Here is a 19,162-nt window from a genome sequence, read left to right as displayed (position 1 = left end):
ATACGACCATAATTCTTCACAAATCTTTTATAGTATCCTGTCAATCCCAAGAAACCCCTTAACTTCTTAATAGTTTTTGGAATAGGCCATTCTATGATAGCCTTAATTTTGTTAGGGTTCACCTTTACTCCTTCATGTGAAACTATGTGTCCCAAATACTTCAGCTCCCTAAGACCAAAAGCACACTTGGATGGCTTAGCATAGAGTTGATAATCTTCGAGTAATTGTAATGCTTGATCTACATGCTGCAAATGTTCTTCCCAAGTCTTGTTATAAATTAATATATCATCAAAAAACACTAACACAAACTTTCTCAAGAACTTAAAAATGGAATTCATCAAACTTTTGAATGGAGATGGTGCATTGGTAAGACCGAATGGCATCACCAAAAATTCAAAATGACTTTCATGAGTTCGAAATGCTGTCTTAGAAATATCTTCCTCAATTCGAATTTGGTGATAACCCGATCTAGGATCTAACTTGGCAAAATACATAGCTCCATTTAATTCATCTAGAGATCATCAATGACTAGAATAGGAAACTTATCTTTAATGGTGTAGTTGTTGAGCATTCTATAATGTGGACACATGTGCCAAGTTTCATCCTTCTTATGCACCAGCACAACCGGTGAGGAGTAAGCACTTTGCCTATGCCTGATAATTCCTGCCTCTAGCATTTCCTCAACAATTTTTTCTCACTTTTTTGTATGTGTGGGTACCTATAAGGCCTAATGTTTGGTGGCTGACTCCCTGGAACCAGTTGTATGGCATGGTCATGAACCCTTTTAGGAGGAAGTCCTTTAGGCATATCTCTAAGAATTACTGACTGACGATCAATTATTGCTTGTAGATCTGGACGAGTAAGAGCATTGGATTGAGAGACTTCTAATGAACATAGCCGGGCCACAAATCCATCTGCACCTTTCTTGAAAAGTTTTTGCATTGATGAGAGCTTACCATCTGTGGGGATTTTGCTTTCAATCCCCTTAGCTTCACTACCTTTCCTTGTGATTGAAATCACATGAATAGTTCTTGGAAGTTCATCTCAATTGTTCCCAATGTAGTAAGCCATTGTACTCCCAAAACAATATTTGCTACACCCATGGATATTGCATACATTGGGGTATGAAGTTGATAATCTCCCATAGATAATTTGATGCTATGACACTTCCTTGAACAACTAACTGTGCCCCCATTTGCAATCAAAACCTGAAAATCTGGAGATGGATATATAAAACAATTTAGATGAGTTGCCAACTTTCTGTTGATGAAATTATGAGTACTACCTGAGTTGATCAACACTGTTACTTTTTGCTTCTTTAAGAAACCCACTACCTTGAGAGTTTGTGGTGCATTGAAACTTGAAAGTGCATGAGAAGAAATGATTGGTTGAGAATCATGTGATTCCTAACCTGACTCCCTATCCTCCTTTGATATAGGCTCATCCTCTTCTTCCTCACTTGGACCTTCAATATAAAACAATTTCTTTTCACTACATTTATGTCTTCGACTATATTAGCTATCACAATTGAAACACAACCCTTTTTCTCTTTTCTCCTCAATTTGTTGTGGAGTCAACCTAGTAGGTTGAGGAAGATAAGGTGTTGAATATCCTTTGTCTTTTGTCACATTAGCAACTTGCTTTCTAGAAATCAAGAACTTCTCCTCTACCCTGTGTGCCAATAGAAAAAACTCATTTACTGAACTGGGACAAAACATGCATACCTCATGTTGAATGTGATCCTTGAGACCACCCAAGAATAAATCATTCAAGTTCTCCTCTGTAATTGTATCCACTCTTAAGGATAGATTTTGGAATTGTTGAATAGGATATTTAAGTGATCTTGTTTGTTGAAGTTTAGCAAGTTGGCTAAAGAAGTTTTTTGTCACACTATTGCTATATTGTGCTTGGAGTTCTTTTGTAAAAATTGACCATGATACAGTGAAACCCTTTTCCCTCCGATGAGTACAAATCCAACGATACCAAATGAATTGATCTAGTTCTAGATATAAGGAAGCCATCATAACATTTTGTTCATATGGGATTTGGTGTGTTTCAAAAAAATTCTCCATTTGATTTATCTATGTTAGAGGATCCTTGCCATCAAATTTGTGCATATCCACCTTTGGAAAAAAATTCCTAGATCCTGTAGGATTAATAAAATTTGTGTCATTATTAGTTGACTTGAAGGTTTCACCTTGATTGCTTGAGAGCTCCTTCCTTGTTTAATTCATATATGTGATTAACATGTTTGTATATCTAATATATCTCCTTATAGGTCACACGTATCCTTCTTAACCTCTTCCTTGAACTTACTAAGTTCCTCATTGGGCTTACTATCCTCTGTTGCTTCCCAATCTTGATCAGAGGATTTTCCCGGTGTGGTAGAATTCTTTTTGCCTCTTTTCGGAGACCCCATCATGATAGAAACCAATAATTTTGAAATAAATCACACAAATGAAATGTAAATTCTTTGATTTATTTATTTTTTACTATAAGTTGGGCCAAGAAGTCCTTACTCAGAAAAAATCCCCCAAAAAATTAGCAAATTTGCTGCCTTGAGAGAGAATATCTTGCTTAATTTTTGTTTTTCAATTTCTCCAACCTTTGAATTTAGGCTCCTTTACTATGTATTGAAAAACCCAATACAGGTTATACTCCAATTCGGGAGGATGTGAGAGATATGATCTCAAAAAATTGTATAGAAATAGTAATTCTGCAATAATTTGCTCGAATTCCTCTAAATTTTTGACTATAGCTTCTTTAATATGTTCTTCAAAAACCTCTAAAAATCTTTGAAAAATTCGCTAAAATCTGAAAGTTATGCTCTTCACAAAATCACCCCAATGTTGAGAAAAAATCTTGCCTTTATGGTGCTAAGATCATGCTTTGATACAACTTTTAACGAAATAGCTAGCACAATAGAAGAAATAATATGAAATATTATATAAATACTTGATAATAGCTGAGATTAATAGGCCACTTCGAGGGGGCAATCCTCTAAGTATCTCCAATGAGAACACACTTCACAATATGATGATGAAATAAGACTCACAACTTCCTATATATACCTAATTATGCTTAGGTTGAATAGACAACCCTTCATAACACCTAGGCCGACTTACCTACCTAAATTATAATATAATAATGATAACATGACTTAATTAAGGATTAAGATAGCCACAAGTTGACTATTCATAACCCTATATACAATAATATTAAGGGCGTAGCAAAAACAATTAGGACACCAGGTCTCTTTCAGCCTTTATCTATTCCTAGCCAATGTTGGGAAGAGGTATCCATGGACTTCATCACAGGGCTTCCCAAATCTAAAGGTCATAATGTCATCATGGTAGTAGTTGATCACCTCACTAAATATGCACATTTCATTGCATTGTCACATCCTTTTATAGCAAGTATAGTGGCAAAAATTTTCTTGGAGAATATCCAAAAGCTACATGGTACACCTAAGGTTATTGGTAGTGATCGTGATCCTATCTTTACTAGTCACTTTAGGGGAAAGATTTATTCTCATGTTTGGGTACTCAACTGGCTCATAGTTCTTCATACCATCCTCAATTAGATGGGCAAATTGAGGTTGTTGATAAATGTTTGGAAGGATATCTATGTTGTTTCACTTCAAAAAAAAATCTCAATGGGTAGATTGGCTATCTCTTGGAGAATGGTGGTACAATACTTCTTTTCATAGCTCATAAAAATTGTCTCTACTTTTGGCACTTTATGGATATCATCCTCCTTCCATCACATCATCATTAAAGGTGTCACCAAGAGTTCAGGTAGTAGAGGACCACTTGCTTCATCAACAAAATGTACTTTCAAGACTCAAGGAGAATTTAGCTATGACACAAAATCAAATGAAGCAAGCAGACCAACATCATAGTGAAAGAAATTTTGATGTTGGGGACTTGGTCTTCTTGAGATTGCAGCCTTATAAACAAATCTCAATGAAGCAACAAAAAAAAGAATAATTCGTTGTCTCCAAGATTTTATGGACCATACCAAATCATGGAAAGGATTGGTAGTGTTGCCTACAAGCTTGAGTTGCACCAACAAAAAAAATACATCCAGTCTTTCATGTTTTTTGTTTGAAGAAGGTAATTGGGCAGAATATTCCTACTCAAACAATACTACCAGAGCTTGATGAAGAAGGAAGAATAATTTTGGAACCAGAGTGCATTCTTCAAACACATACAAAGAAGTTGAGGAATAGAACCCTCACTCAGTATGTCATCCAATGGAAGAACTTACTAGTTGAAGAGGCCACATGGGAGGATGAGGAGTTCATTCAAAAGAATCCACACTTGGTTAGCATTGAGGACATTGTTTCTTTCAAGAGAGGGGGCATGCTATGCCCTTAATATTGGTGTATATAGGGTTATTAATAGTCAACTTGTGGCTATCTTAATCCTTAATTAAGTCAGGTTATCATTATTATATTATTATTTAGGTAGTTAGGTTGGCCTAGATGTTATGTAAGGTTGTGTCTATTCAACTTAAGCATAATTAGGTATATATAGGAGGTTGTGAGTCTTATTTCAAGATGTGAAGTGTGTTCTCATTGGAGATATTTTGAGGTTGCCCCCTCGAAGTGGCATATTACTCTCAGTTATTATCAAATATTTATATAGTATTTTATATTATTTCTTCTATTGTGCAAGTTATTTCATTACACTACCTGTCGTGGAGGTTCTATCAGTTGCTGAGGTTGTGTCCATTATAGAAGCTGTGTCTATTGTTGAGTTTCAATTTGTCATCGTGGCTGTGTTCATCACCGAGGTCATGTTTGTTGCCGACGCTATGTGTCAATCACTGAAGCTATGTTCATCATCATGGTCATGTTTGTTGCCAAGTTTGTATGTTCGTCACTGTGGTTGTATTTGTCACCATAGTCATGTTTATTGTTGTCACCATTGTCATGTCTGTCACCGTAGTTGTGTCTGTTTTCATCACTGTCACCATGCCCGTCACTGTGTCCGTCATCATCATTGTGTCTGTTGTTGTTATTGTCGCCATGTCCATCATTGTCATTATGTCCATTATCGTCACCTCTGCCGTGTTAGTTGCCGAGTCCGTTGTCATGTTTGTCACCGTCGTGTCCGTCACCGATGTCGAGTTTGTGGCCGTTGTCGAGTTTGTGTGCATCGCCGCAGTGTGGTTCGTTGTGGTTGTCTTTGTCATCATTGTGTCTCTGTCATTGTAGCTATGTCTGTTGCTGTTGAGATGTTGCTCACTATCAAGGTTCTATCCATTGTCGAGGCTTTAATCGGGGTTCTATGTGCCACCGAGGTTTTATCTATAGGTAAAATTTTGTTTGTTGCCGAGGTACTCTCCTTTAAGACTTTCTCTTCCAAGGATCCCTTCATTGGGGTACTCATGGTTAGGGTTCCCTTTGCTGAATAACTCTCTGTCGAGGTTCCTTTCACTAAATTACTCCGTGTTGAGGTTCCCTTTACTGAGGTACTCTTTTCTAAGGTTCCCATCATCGCAACACCCTTCGCTAAGGCTCCTGTCGCCGAGGTACTCATAGTCGAGCCTTCCTTCACCGACATTCTCACCACTGAGGCTCCCTTCATCAAGGTTTAGTTCATTAGGAATATAATAGTGGTTGTTGTGATTATGTCAATGGCTAAGTTTGTGCCAACATTGGTGCTAGTATGTATGACCATACCCAAAGAGATTTTTGAACATAATGACGTGAAAGATTTCATCGATTTGCGTCATTGGGATCTTGTAGAAGGGCCGACAATATTTATATCAGCGTGGCACAATGGACGCCTAACGATAGTGTGGTACAAGGGAGGTTTGATGACAATTCACTCTCTCGGCTGCGTGCTTGGTTTGGCATCCTGGTGTTGACAACAAAACCAATGTTGAAGTGAACCCCCATAATGCTCTTAGTGTGTGGAATGAAAGCAAGGTTGCTAATCTAGAGGAGAGAGCATGGATAATAATCTGGAGTCACATAAATGGAATCACGAATCTAGAGAATGGGGCAAAGGTTGTTTGCAGGAACAATTGCTACCGTTGATTGACGATGGAGTCTATCCTCCAGTCGTGCTCAAGGCATGTATAATTGCAATATTTTTGTGTTAGGGACTTTTGTGCAAGAGCAACAGGGTTTGCCTAATTTATAAGTTTCTAGAAGAGATTGATGAACGTGATGACATCGATGTATTTTATGATTGACATCTTTGGGATCCTGGTGACTCAGGACATGACAATATTTATATCAAAGTGGCACAACAAAAGTTTGATGGCAATGTGGTGCTGTGTAGGATTGATGTCATTTCACTCGTCTCGCCTATGCATTTGATTTGGGACCCTGGAGTTGTTGGTGTTTCATTGATGAAGGATTGCTCAAGGGAAGGCAATCTTTAGGCAGTGAGGATTTGTCATGTCTTAAATTTTAATGTAATAATTAAATCATATTAATTAATTAATTGGTCCCAGAATTTAAAGAATATGATAAAAGGACCTTTAATTAGTTACTTTAATTAATTAATATGGGACCCAAGTTAATAATATTTGTATTTGTGGTTCTGATTGATTTAGTATATCTCGAACCCATTTTTATTTTTATTTCCGTAGGTGTCGCTATTGGCTATCTTTATAAATTCTTAGGAATTCCTCTAAAGGGCATTTGAGTACGACACCCAGGTAGTAGTTGTTAAGCAATTTGGAGTTTTTGTTTGTACTGCAAATTTCTGTTGGAGTTCTTTGTTGTTCACCATTTCGGAAGTGAAAGACCTTGCCTACTTGGCTAGTTCAGTTTTGGTGGGACTTAGTTCTTTGTTTTTCGCCATTTCAGAAGTGAAAGACCTTGCCTACTTGGCTAGTTTGGTTTCAGTGAGACTCAACCCTCACCCTATTTCGATTCTCTATTTACTTTGCTTTGGGTCGAGCACATCTGGAGCACCATCATTGTCTGCTAATATATATTTACATGATTTAGATTGCCTATCTTTGTGTTGATATATGTCTGTTATGTCTGTTATTCCTTGGCATAGATCTATCTCCATCCGTACGGACTAGCAGCCGTTTGACCCACCAACAATCATCACCCCGTCGTACACCATCACCATACCTTTTCCGTATGCCAACATCTCACATTTTCTAGCCGTATGGTCATCCTTCCACATTACCGTACGACACCTAGCCAACATCACTGTACAGTCACATTACCTCCACCATACGGACTTACACTCCACTTGCATGGTCTAAATCTTCTGTCGTACAAACATACCATTCCAACTTCACTATATAGACAACTTGCTATCATCGTACACCACTCGTTGGTCTTGGCTGCCATCCGAACATGAAAAATTCCAATAATTCATTGCATGTAAGCAACTATATACATTCTTTAATAAGAAATCTAAGGCCGATGGGCATAGGAACATTATCACAGCAATTGCCTTTGGGTCGAGATCCCCTTCGGGCTAAGATTGCCTTCGGATCAAGATTGCATCCAGACAGAGATCCCCTTTGGGTCAAGATCCGCTTCAAGAAGTCATTGCGTTTGGGTCAAAATTGCCTTTGGTTCAAGATTGCATTCGATTCAAGATCCCCTTCGGGCCGAGATTGCCTTTGGATCGAGATTGCATCCAGACAAAGATCCCCTTTGAGTCAAGATCCCCATCGGGAAGTCATTGCCTTCGGGTCAAGATCCTCTTTGAGCCAAGATTGCCTTTGGGTCGAGATTGCCTCTGGACAGAGGTTCCTTTTGGGATGAGATGCCCTTCGAACCGAGATTGTCTTCGGGCTGAGATCACCTTCAGGCTGAGTTTTCCTTCGAGACATTACACTTATCATTGCTAATCGAAAAAAGAATAGACAATTAATGGATATTGGAACAACAGAGAAGAAAGATTGTAAAAAGATACTACATGCATCACTAATGATTAATTCTTTTGGAATGAACAAAAATACACGATTATTACTTTTAGGTGTGAAGATTGTAGGAAGAATAGACATAGGCTCACACAAGAAGAAGTTGAGGCTAGAGGTACAAATGCAAGCACAAAAAGATATTATCACACTTCAAAATGTTGTATTTTAAGGCTCAAATGGGTTAGAATGCAAGACGTGGTGGTAGGACATGTCGAAAAACGATAATGGAGCATATGAAATGTCTTGAGGTGCATTGGGAAATTCAAAAGCCAATTTTTTGGATCAGAGATTTTGAAGATGTTCTATGAATGATGATAGATTCCTTCAATTGGCATAGTTGCAAGATTAGTTTTAGATACCTTAGGCACACACTCATGATCTCTTTTTTGGCTGCTCACTTTGTGAGGGTTCTTGACATTCCTAGAAAGGGAGAGAGAATGATTGATGCTAAGACAAGAAAAATGTCTAGAGAGAACAAGGAAAAATTAATAAAAATTATTTTTGGAGATTTTACACCTGCAGATATGGATTCGATAGCCTGCACATCTAGGAGGTGCAAAATCAAGAAGCCTTTTGTTGCACCTAGTGCATGGTGGTGTTTGATTGACAAACCTTACGAGCTAGCTGATAGGTTCTAGCAAAGCCTCCAACGTTGTGCTCCTTGAGATCATGTTGATGACTGAAATTAAGAGAAGTCTTGTATACGTACCCCTATTGGCTAAGAGGATGTATGAGTTGATGGTTGGACAACATAAAATGTTCTACATGCCGCATTATGCTATCGAATTCTTCCTTGAGACCACTCCCATGTAGATACCACACAATGCATTGGAGACAAAGTTGCAGGGTAGCTTGGCACCCAATGAATCATCTATTCTCTATGGTGATATTTGGGAAAGTGTGGTGGACAAAGAGCATAGAAAAGAAAGCATCAAGTGCTATAAGAATCTGAGTTGTTGAATGATGTTGATAGTGACTGAGAGGACTCTACTATGATTTTCAGAGCGAGTGGAGATGACCTCTAGGTGGTTGATGAAGATTGCAAGGCGACTAAGAGAGACAATAGATTTGGTAATAGATGCACGAGAGGCCACACCCACACCCTTGGGTGGTGGTCCGACATGAGTTCTGTTTATTCAGTCGCTTCTCTCAAGAGTAACCATATGGATGCTACCTACATTCGTTGGAGTTATGATGCTAGCATTCCTAGTACCTAGATTGGGCAATTGAGGGCCCCAATATGTATATTGCCTTTTATGGCATACAATGACAGTGACCGCCCCATTAGCAGAGCCAGAGGTAGCAACATCAGTTATGGGTACAGTTGCTCAACAAGGAGAGGCAGTTGGTGCTACCTAGGAGTTGGAGTTAGTCCAGTATTAGATGCCAAGTATGGTGATGGGAGGTAACTGAGGCTGAGGCAACAATTATAGTTGGAACAAAGTTGTTAGTGATGGGGCAAGAGACGAGTGAAGAGGCATCACAAGATGGCATGTTTGAGATGTTGGCGAATGCAGACATGGAGATAGAGAAGTCAACAACAACAAAGATGTTGGTTGTTGGCACTTCATCACAAACATGGACAAAGATTAAAATTTGGCTCACCTATTTCTATATGGAACCAGTTGGCATCACTACAATTTCACCATGGCAAGAGATACCCCTTACCAGATAGTTGAGTTGAAGAATTCCCTTGTCATCAGGGAGTTTGAGAGGGGGATTTTACCAATCATGGAGGTGACTCCTCATGATGTAGGCATACTCAAGTCTTCGAGGGAGTTGAGTGACCTAGAGCTATATCTCATAGATATGGTCGTTAGAGAGAGGAGGATAGTGGCCACTCTAAGTATTTCAAATCGAAGAAGTGGCATTGATTGTGGAAGGGTGGATTTGACTAGGAATAGAAAAAGAGCCTAGTCAGGAAGTTCAAGAAAGAGCAAAGATTAGATGCAAAAAGCATGTTTGCAAATTCAATAGGTGGTCTAGCTATGTAGAGGAACAAAGGACTATGAGAGGGCCAATTTTGTGATGAATTCAGAATTGTTTTGTTTTATAATTTTGTGAATTTGTTCAATTTGAGTTGTTATTTTTCTATTGATGTGTAAGTAGAGAGTCTACAATGATTTTTGTTTGAGTTGAAGTTTGAAGGAATAATTGTTTCTTTCTTGCATCAATGCAGATTGGAATTGATGAGGACTAAGACTTTGAACTAGTTGGGTTTTCATTTAAAGGGATACTTTAGTTTAATTGGTATTACGGTTTACTAATGAGTATTTTCTAACATATACTTAGAATAATGCCTCTAATTTCTGATCTAGTTTCTTGATCTGCCCGATAACTAGTTGTATAGTATATATAACTCTTTTCTTCGCATTTGTCAAAGTAAATGCTCCATATATAATGTATATTATTATCACTTTTGCTCTATCATATGCTTCATTGCTGTCGCCAAAATCCAAAAAACTTCTGCCTTCACCATATCTCTTCTCTTCCATCTTTAAAACACATAGACAAATGTTATGAACTATGAAGCATATATCATACGGTCTTCAAGCTTGCATACTTAGTGGTAACTAGCAAAATCCTCCAAATTAATATTTAGGTTTATATTTAAATACTAAGAAATTGGTGTGTGGGTTTTTAGCCAGGATGCTGGTGTGAGTGTGCTCGGATGCGTGGAGGTGTTTGGAAGTGTGGTGAAGGTGGGTAGGAAGTGTTGCTTTTGCTTGCGGATTCTTGTGGGATGCTTGGGGAAGCATCCGTTGCGCATCCACATGAATCCACGAATCATCCAGGCATTTCAGGCACCAAGTCACTTAAGTGACACAATATAACATGTTTTTTGGGATTGTTTTATTATATTTTGTCTCCTTTTTGCCCCAAAACCCTAAAATGAACCTAATATGGGCCATTTATTGCTCATTCCTCTCATTTTGTTTAAAGTTGGGTTCTCTTCTCATTTGGTCTCCATTTTGACATTTTGAAAGCAAGGTCATTATTCTTGAAGAGGATCATTCGTGGGTGTCTAATAGCTTCTACAAAGGACGTCTAAATATTTGATCCATTTCATGAGCTTTTTTAGTGTTTTTTTGAGATGTTCATGAATTTTTCACATTTTGGAAGAATTTTTCCACCTTTTTCCATTTTTTTTTTAAAGAAATGAACGAACAAGTTTAGGTATCTTTTTTTACTATTTTTGTATCGTATATTTGCACTTCTATGTTTCATGTTCATAGTTTATTTAAAAATTTCTAATTTAATCATTTTTTTCTTATTAGATTCATAGTTTCTATTGTGCAAGAATGACCACTACTGATAGCTAAAGTTCAGCAGCAGGGCGAGCTGAACGAAGTGATAACTTCAATATTGATGTGGCATATCCATTATGGAGACACACCAAAAGATTATCATAGGTTTCAAGAGGTGGGTCATACATTTGGAAATGCAATGTGTGTCATACTAGTAAACTATTCAACAACTCATATTCTCGGGTCAATACTCATTTTATGGGCCATAGTAGTAAAGGAATAACATTGTGCAAGGGAAGCAAAAATGGAAAAAGGATGAGCGATGTACAGTTAGCCGCATTTATAAAAGAGCAAGAGGTTGTTGATCGTTTAGTGAGCAAATCAAAAACAAGTTTTTAAAAATCTTCATCCACAAAGAGCAAAGTGAATGTACCCACCAATCATGTTGCATCCTCCAAACGTACATTCTTGGAACTCAGAGAGGAAAATGAACAAGTAGAAGTTCTTACCTACAAAAGAGGTATGTTGAATCAAGCATTCAAAATGGAGGCAAGAGAGATTGTTGATGAAGCAATTGCACGTTGCGTTTATGCCAATGGTCTTCCTTTCAATTTGGTAAGATCGCCATATTGGAAGGAAATGGTTGCAGCCATCCTTGGAGTGCCAACTAATTACATTAGCCTGAGGTTTGAAAATGTGCGTACTACTCTTTTACAAAAAGAAAAGATTTCTATAGACAAAACTCTTCAACCAATTAGGACATCTTGGAAAACTTCCGGCATAACTATTGTGTCTGATGGATGGAAAGACACAAGAAATTGACCATTGATAAATGTGATTGCAATGTTCCCCAAAGGGGCAATGTTTTTGAGGGCTATTGATTGTGAAAGACAAGTTAAGGATTCACAATTCATTTCTAAAATTCTCATTGAGGCAATAGAGATGGTAGGCAGTGAGAATGTGCTCTAGTTGGTCATAGATAAGGCCAAGAATTGTAGGGGTGCAGGTGCTTTGGTTGAGTCTCAATACGACCATATTTTTTGGATGCCATGCACCGTACACTCTCTCAACTTGGTCATGCAACAAATTGGCACCCAAATAGATTGGGTGAAGCAAATATACCAAGAGGGAGAGGAGATACAAATGTTTGTGACAAACCACCACATCACATTCTATATTCAAATATTTCTCCAAGTTGGAGTTGTTGAAGGTAAATTTAAAATTGTAATTACTTAGTTTCATTTATTTATTTATTTTGAATAAGTTTTATATTCATGTTCAATTATCAAATTATTTCTTGTTTATAACTTCGTTTTATATTTGATGTCATACTGTCAACTTGCTTAGGTTGTTGACACTAGATTTGTATCTCATATTGTTGTTATGAAATGACTCCTGAAGGTTCAATCAGCATTGGGCAAATGGTTATTTGTAACCAATGGGCTGTATGGAAGGCTTCAAATTCAAATCGATCCTTGAAGGTTAGGGGTATGATCTTGGATGAGCATTAGTGGGCTCGTGCGCAATTCGTATTGGATTTCACCGAGCCTATCATGACTATGCTATGCTTTGCCAATATAGATGCACCTTGCTTGGAGGATGTGTATGATGGCATGGACACAGGTAGATAAGGTAAATATTTCCATACAAGCACATGAGACTAACTCCATAGAATGTGAAGCCTTGTGCAAAAAGGTGAAGGAAAGCATTCATCATCGTTGGGAGAAGATGGCTACACCATTGCACCTCCTTGCATATGCCTTATCTCCAAGGTACTATAGTGCCAGATAGAATAACACCATATGCAGATGAAGTTTCTACTGGGTGCTACACTGCATTTTCAAGACTCTTCCCAGATGATGAAATGCACAAAAAGGTGAGGCTTGAATTTAGCTTATTTTCTTCAGGATCAAAACTTACTCCATATGCAATAAAGGACCAAAATGACATGGGAGTTATCAAATGGTGGTACATGTATGGTCAACCATTCAAGCATCTACAACCTCTTGCAATCAAGATCCTCTCACAAGTAAGTTTTTATTTATTTATTTATTTAGCAATTGTATCCTACACTTTAGTGTTTAAAATTCTCTAGTTTGGTTTTCATTTGTATGTTTAATTTTATGAACACTATCTAGGTTGCAAGTTTTTCTGCTACTGAACGAAATTGGAGTACATACTCCTATATCCATTGAGTGAAGTGCAACCGATTGGGCTCAAAGAAAGTTAAGGACTTGGTTTATATACATACCAACTTGCATCTTTTGTCATCTAAGGAGGATGGATGCAAGGAAGGGTCAACCAAGCTTTGGGGTGTAGCTCCTGAATGTGCAAACTTGGATGCAACACTTCAAGATCTTACTGTGATGACAGATGATGATGTTGATAACATCATAGCACGTGCATCTAGCACAATTGGAACCATGTTTGGTTCAAATGAACTTGCAAGTGTTGTAGTAGGAGATGATGAGAATGTGGAATTTTTTGAGAATCCTTATGATTCTGATTGACTGAATTTGATTTGTGAATCTTGAGCCTTGACTCTTGATTGATCAACATTGAACCATGAACTATGTTTTGATTTTGTAATTCGAATTGCATTGGAATCTCGAACTTGAGTAATTTACTAATTAGACATTACTGTTATTTCAATTTGATTATGCTAATTGCTACAAAATGATTTATTTTTGTATATTTCTTGTATTTCTTTGCATACATAAATTATAGCATACATACATACATATATGTGTGTGTGTGTGTGTGTGTGTGTGTGGACGCATCCAAAATCCCCCTTAGGAAAATCTGTGCATCAGTATCCCGCATCCGCATCAGCATTAGAACCAACATCAGTAACTTAGTTTAAATACTTAGCAATGAACTAGGAGAAAATTCAAGCTTCCCAATTCTCTCCTTACACGATCTCATTTTTTCCAGTTTAAACTCTGGGATGCCACATTCCTTCTCTCTCTCAAGCTAAAGAAAAATCAAATATAGAGAATAAAGTTTTAAAAAATATTAACGTACAAATATCTGAAGTGAAAATTGTGCAAATCTGGATTCATAAATTGGTCACTAATTTGTTGTAGGATATAACAGTGGAATCAAAATTCCAGTTGGACAACAAAGACATTATAGTTGTAATAGGTATAGTGCTATAGAAAAATGGCTTTCAGGGCCTTAATTCAATTCACGGTTTCTTTTAGTTGTTTTGAAAACGTGTGGCAGTGAACAAACTACTTTATGGCAGTGTTGTAGATCATTCTACAGACATTTTTGCATAATTTAGGTTCTAAAAGTATATATCATTTTTATTTTACATGATATAAAATGTTGCAAAATTTATAAATGTCTTATAATTAGTGAGGCATCACATTCATGGGTTTATTGTGAGCAAAACTCTAGCACATTTAGTGATGAAAATTACTCTAGTATTCCAAGTTGAATTTGTCTTACATATGCTGGTGTACTTAAGTAACAGATAATATTTCTCCATCATATTGGTTTAGTTGAGTAATTAATGATTTCATTTCTTGAAATATAGGTACTTTTTTGTTCGTAACATATAAGTGAACGGTGTTAGTTATAAGATTTATCAATAACAATTATTGTTTACATTAGTAAATATGGCCTTGTAATCATAATATTGATTTCACAGTTGTTGTCAATACTATATAAAGGAGATACCATGAATGCAAGCATTGATTACTCGTGCAATTCATGTCCTTTATTTCATGCTAAATGTACTTTCCTCATCATTTGATATACTCTACTCACCCTTTAACAATTATTTGTAATATGCAGAATGAGAGATAGATATAACAACCCGATTGAAGGAACTGAGGTTGATTGACTTATCTTTTATAAATTTCTTCCCCAAATATTGTGTCCATATAAATATCTATATTTGTAAAATCATTACCTTTAAGTGCTACTAATTGATAAACAATTCTTTGTTTCTCAGGCCATATGTTGCCCGTGTGGAAATAAATTTAGATATCCATTTTGTAGAAGTAAGCATAGAGATTGCATAAGTGATTTTTTCAGTGCTCAAGAATGATAATGAAATTTTAGTCATTTTTATTGGTGTTTTAACTTTTGTATTCATAAAATTAATATTATTTTATCATATCAACAGAGAAAAAAAGAAGTGCACATTGTCTCCGATACAATCGTGTATGGTAAGATTTTCTGCTTGACAAAATTTTCAAGATCACAATTTTTCTTGTTGCAAGATAAAATGAAAAATTTATAACTTATTAAATTTTAGACAGAGAATGCTTCAAAAAGATAGGACATCATAAGCAACAAATAAATTTGAAATTTTATAATATTTTGAGAACTCTTATGCTTATAATATTATAATTTTATAATATTTTATAATTTTATGCTTATTACGTTTTAAATAGTCTATGTCCTTGGAAATCAAGTTATGTTGAATAATTTCAATGTTTTTTTAAAAAATTGAAATGTCAATTATTTTGATAAAAAGAATATTATATTTGTAGTGAGGATAAAATATTACAAATTTCTTTTTCTTTATACAAGCCATAGTTGCCATAAGGCAATGGTATGTACATAAAATATTTTCTTCCACATGAAACTGATGGAAATATCCTCATTGATGTCAAAAGATTGAGCAAGATCAGAGTGTCATCATCATCAATGTCAAAGGGAGGATGAAGAAAGTTTTGGAACATTATCTTCAAGATATATAGGCAAGAAAAGGTTTAGTTTAAAGGATTCATTCAAAATATAATTGCAGCCCCAATATTGATCAATATTATTCTTGTATAAGTCTTAGAGAGAAAATACACACATTTCTTAATATGAAAAGCCAGTGATAAGTATATATAGCGACGGTGCTAAAGACAAGAATGAAACCTTCAAAGATGATGATATTGGCCACATGTGAAAGAGCCACATATGATACGAAGAAGCAACAGTTCCTAAAGCAGAATTTATTACATAATGTCAAACTTGGCACGGCAGCAAACTAAAATTATTATAATCAGTAGTTTGACTACAGAATTGAATGAACAGTACACATGGATATACAGCGATAAACATTGAATATGCATTGATTATTTTGACAAACCAATGAAGTACAGTATGCATTCATACTGAAAAGATATAGAAAAAAAAGAGCGTGCGAAAGAAACATGTTTACCGCATAGATTAATTAAGTAATGATTAATGCACACAGATAATGAACACGAACAGCAATAGTACTCCTTTATTCGCATATGCCAACATGTTACATACAGAGCATAAGATGATTTACAATGTACCCAGACAGGGTATAAATACTTTCCGCTGAATCTTCCCAAAGGGGTCCGTCAGCTACAAAACAATCCTAATCTACCCATCGGCTACCAAATACACAATCTCTGATGACATAACCCAGTCGGCTACAAAATACAAAATTTGCCGACGACATCATCCCCCCCAAAAAGAAAAGTCGTCTCTGGATGACAATTACAAAATATCTGAGACAGATTAACAAAACAGAATACATTGACTAACTAACAAGATAGATCTGTTTCTGTGACACTAGTATCACATTCGTCCCATGCTTGCACCGAACTAGACTCCAACCCACGCTGCATTAGTAGCCTCTACTAAGACAATACTATTTCCTTAATCAAGCTGACTTTGATAGCCACCTGTGCTGCTTTCTCTGTTTCCAACTCCTGGGTACCCTGAGCCAAGTGTCGTTGCACTACCTCCAATTGGATGATCACTCCTCCCAAGCTCTCTATGCATCCACCAAGACAGCCTCACATCCAACACCTAATCCAAGTGCCTCTGGTACACACACACTCCATGCCTACAGCAGCTCCAAGTCCCATCAACTGGTCATACTTTCTATGAATGATATCCGCAACGACTGGGGGTCCAAGGGGCAATGCCCCCGTGGGCTCCTGGGGCAGCGCGATACAAGGCGGGGTCGAGGGGTAGCGCCCCTCGCCACCAAGACCAAATTAGCACTCCAAAACCCACACAAAAATGCATGGAACACACTATTTTTGCGATTTCTTCTGATCTCACACTCCTTCTGGCAACCACTAATGCTTCCCCTTCCCTTTGGCATCATCTGTTACTCATTCAGAACTGCCTCAATCTGTCATCGTTTTTTTTTAAATTTAGAAAACCCCTAACACCCATCTTCTGCATCCACAAGTCTTGCCCCTCACCAACAGCAATCGACGTGAGCCTGAAAATAAGTAGAGTGTTGATGGGAAACTTGGAGAAACTGTTGCAACCCGCTCAATATAGCACCATACATTATAGGCTTGCATCCCCTAGCTTGCTGTTAACTCATCCCATGAACTTCTATTGGCGGTCGATCAAAAACCAATGAAGAGTAGATTGGAGCTGTGATGTTGGAAAATCAAATGCTACAACCTGCGGAAGAGGAAGAAAAAAATCACGCGCAGGGATATGGACTGGTGAAATCCACGAAAGCCAAACTGTTACGCAGTGATCAATAGAGCTAAGTCATGTAGACAAGAAGGCTCCCGTGGAAAGATACAAGTTTTCCCTCGGAGGTTAGAGAAGACGCGTGGAAGATGAAAGAAGTCACGTGGAAGAACACAGAAAACCCGTGGAGAGCAAAAAAAATGAGGAAAAATGAAGAAGTCCGCGGCAAAAATAGACTCCACGCACGAAAAAGAAGAAACTTCGCAGGAGAAAGTAGAATGGGAGGTCTGCGAAAACAAGGGACTCCATTGTTGCCGCCTGCGGGAAAGGGAAAAGTCCGTGGGGCATCAACCCACGGGAATGAAATACCTACGGGGCCACCAACAAATCACGTCCGCGAACAGGTGACCGCAGGACAGCCCGTTTGCGGAGCATCCTTCTACGGGGGGTTGCCCGCGGGCACAATTTTTTTGTTTTTTTGTTTCTTTTTTTTTTTGATAAAAAATACAACTCAATTTTGCCTCCAAACTTTGTCATTCTGCTACGACGAGGGAGTCGTTCAAACTTTCTGCGATGACGACGCAGTCTTCCTTGCATGGTACATCTTCAACATCAACCTGATGCACTTCTTTCCCGTCCAAGGTCGACAATTTTATTGCTCCATTATCGCCGACTTCTCGAATCTGGTATGGCCCAAACCATCTGACCTTAAACTTCCCTGGTTTAATTTCATTCCGACCGTCATACGTGAGTACCAATTGCCCTGGCTAAAACCTGTTGAGTTTGAGATGCTTGTCATGCCACGCCTTATGTCTGTTCTGTGTCACCTCCGTCGCCCACTGTGCTTGCGGTCATCACGCATCTAGATTATTTCTTTACTTTCGGCTCCCTTCAATTAATTTTATGATGCGGTGTATTCTTTTCTTTCTGTGCGGTCCGTTCACCATTTATTGGACAGTGGGATCTTTCTTTTTTTATGGGTTCGGACTATATGCTCTTCCCCTCAGCTTTGTTTACCATACTGGTAAAGAAAACAATGCATCCAGACAACAAAACATGAACAGAATAGCAGAATTATATTCACATATGCCAGACATACATTATGCTTCATAATATCCGTAATAGTAGATGATTTATGCTTTACAATGATCCCAGGCGGGACCTTCCCGAAGGAGTCCGTCGGCTACAACATTACATCCGCTACAAACTATTTACCCGTCGGCTACAGAAACACCGCCGGAACCATCCAGTCGGCTGACACCATCCCCCCCAAAAAAACAGTCGTCTTCTGACGACTAACAAAATTAGGAGACAACTTACAGACAATAGAAGAAATACTAGAGAGAAGGGGGCGTCCCAGAAGTGTGCTGCTGGCAACGTAACTCATACACCTGCTCTGTCTTGATGCAGAGATCCGTCTGAATCTGAGAATTAACTTCGATGGCCTCCTTTAGAAGAAGCGCTGTGTCCTAGCTAACTGCTTCTCGTGCTCAGCCGCATCCTTATCTTGGATCGCCGCCTCTATACCTTGCCTAGCCACGTCCCTCTCCTGCACCGCTGCTGCCATATCTGCTAGTAGTGTT

At 37.8% G+C, this 19,162-nt stretch overlaps 1 protein-coding gene across 1 annotated transcript in view; it reads left to right on the top strand.

Moving 5' to 3' along the window:
- Window positions 1–19,162, top strand: part of LOC149538273 (protein HAPLESS 2-like) — a 452,273-nt gene that overhangs the window by 138,917 nt on the left and 294,194 nt on the right. The window contains exons 4-6 of the mRNA XM_089799641.1: window positions 14,961–15,000; window positions 15,121–15,169; window positions 15,295–15,337. Of these exons, the coding sequence (XP_089655767.1) occupies window positions 14,961–15,000; window positions 15,121–15,169; window positions 15,295–15,337 (132 nt within the window). The remainder of the gene's footprint in view (window positions 1–14,960; window positions 15,001–15,120; window positions 15,170–15,294; window positions 15,338–19,162) is intronic.

The sequence above is a fragment of the Cupressus sempervirens genome, chromosome 9 (genome assembly GCF_028749045.1).
Source record: "Cupressus sempervirens isolate cs-2001-9-10 chromosome 9, ASM2874904v1, whole genome shotgun sequence".
Lineage (NCBI taxonomy): Eukaryota > Viridiplantae > Streptophyta > Pinopsida > Cupressales > Cupressaceae > Cupressus > Cupressus sempervirens.
This window is presented reverse-complemented; position numbering and strand designations above follow the sequence as displayed.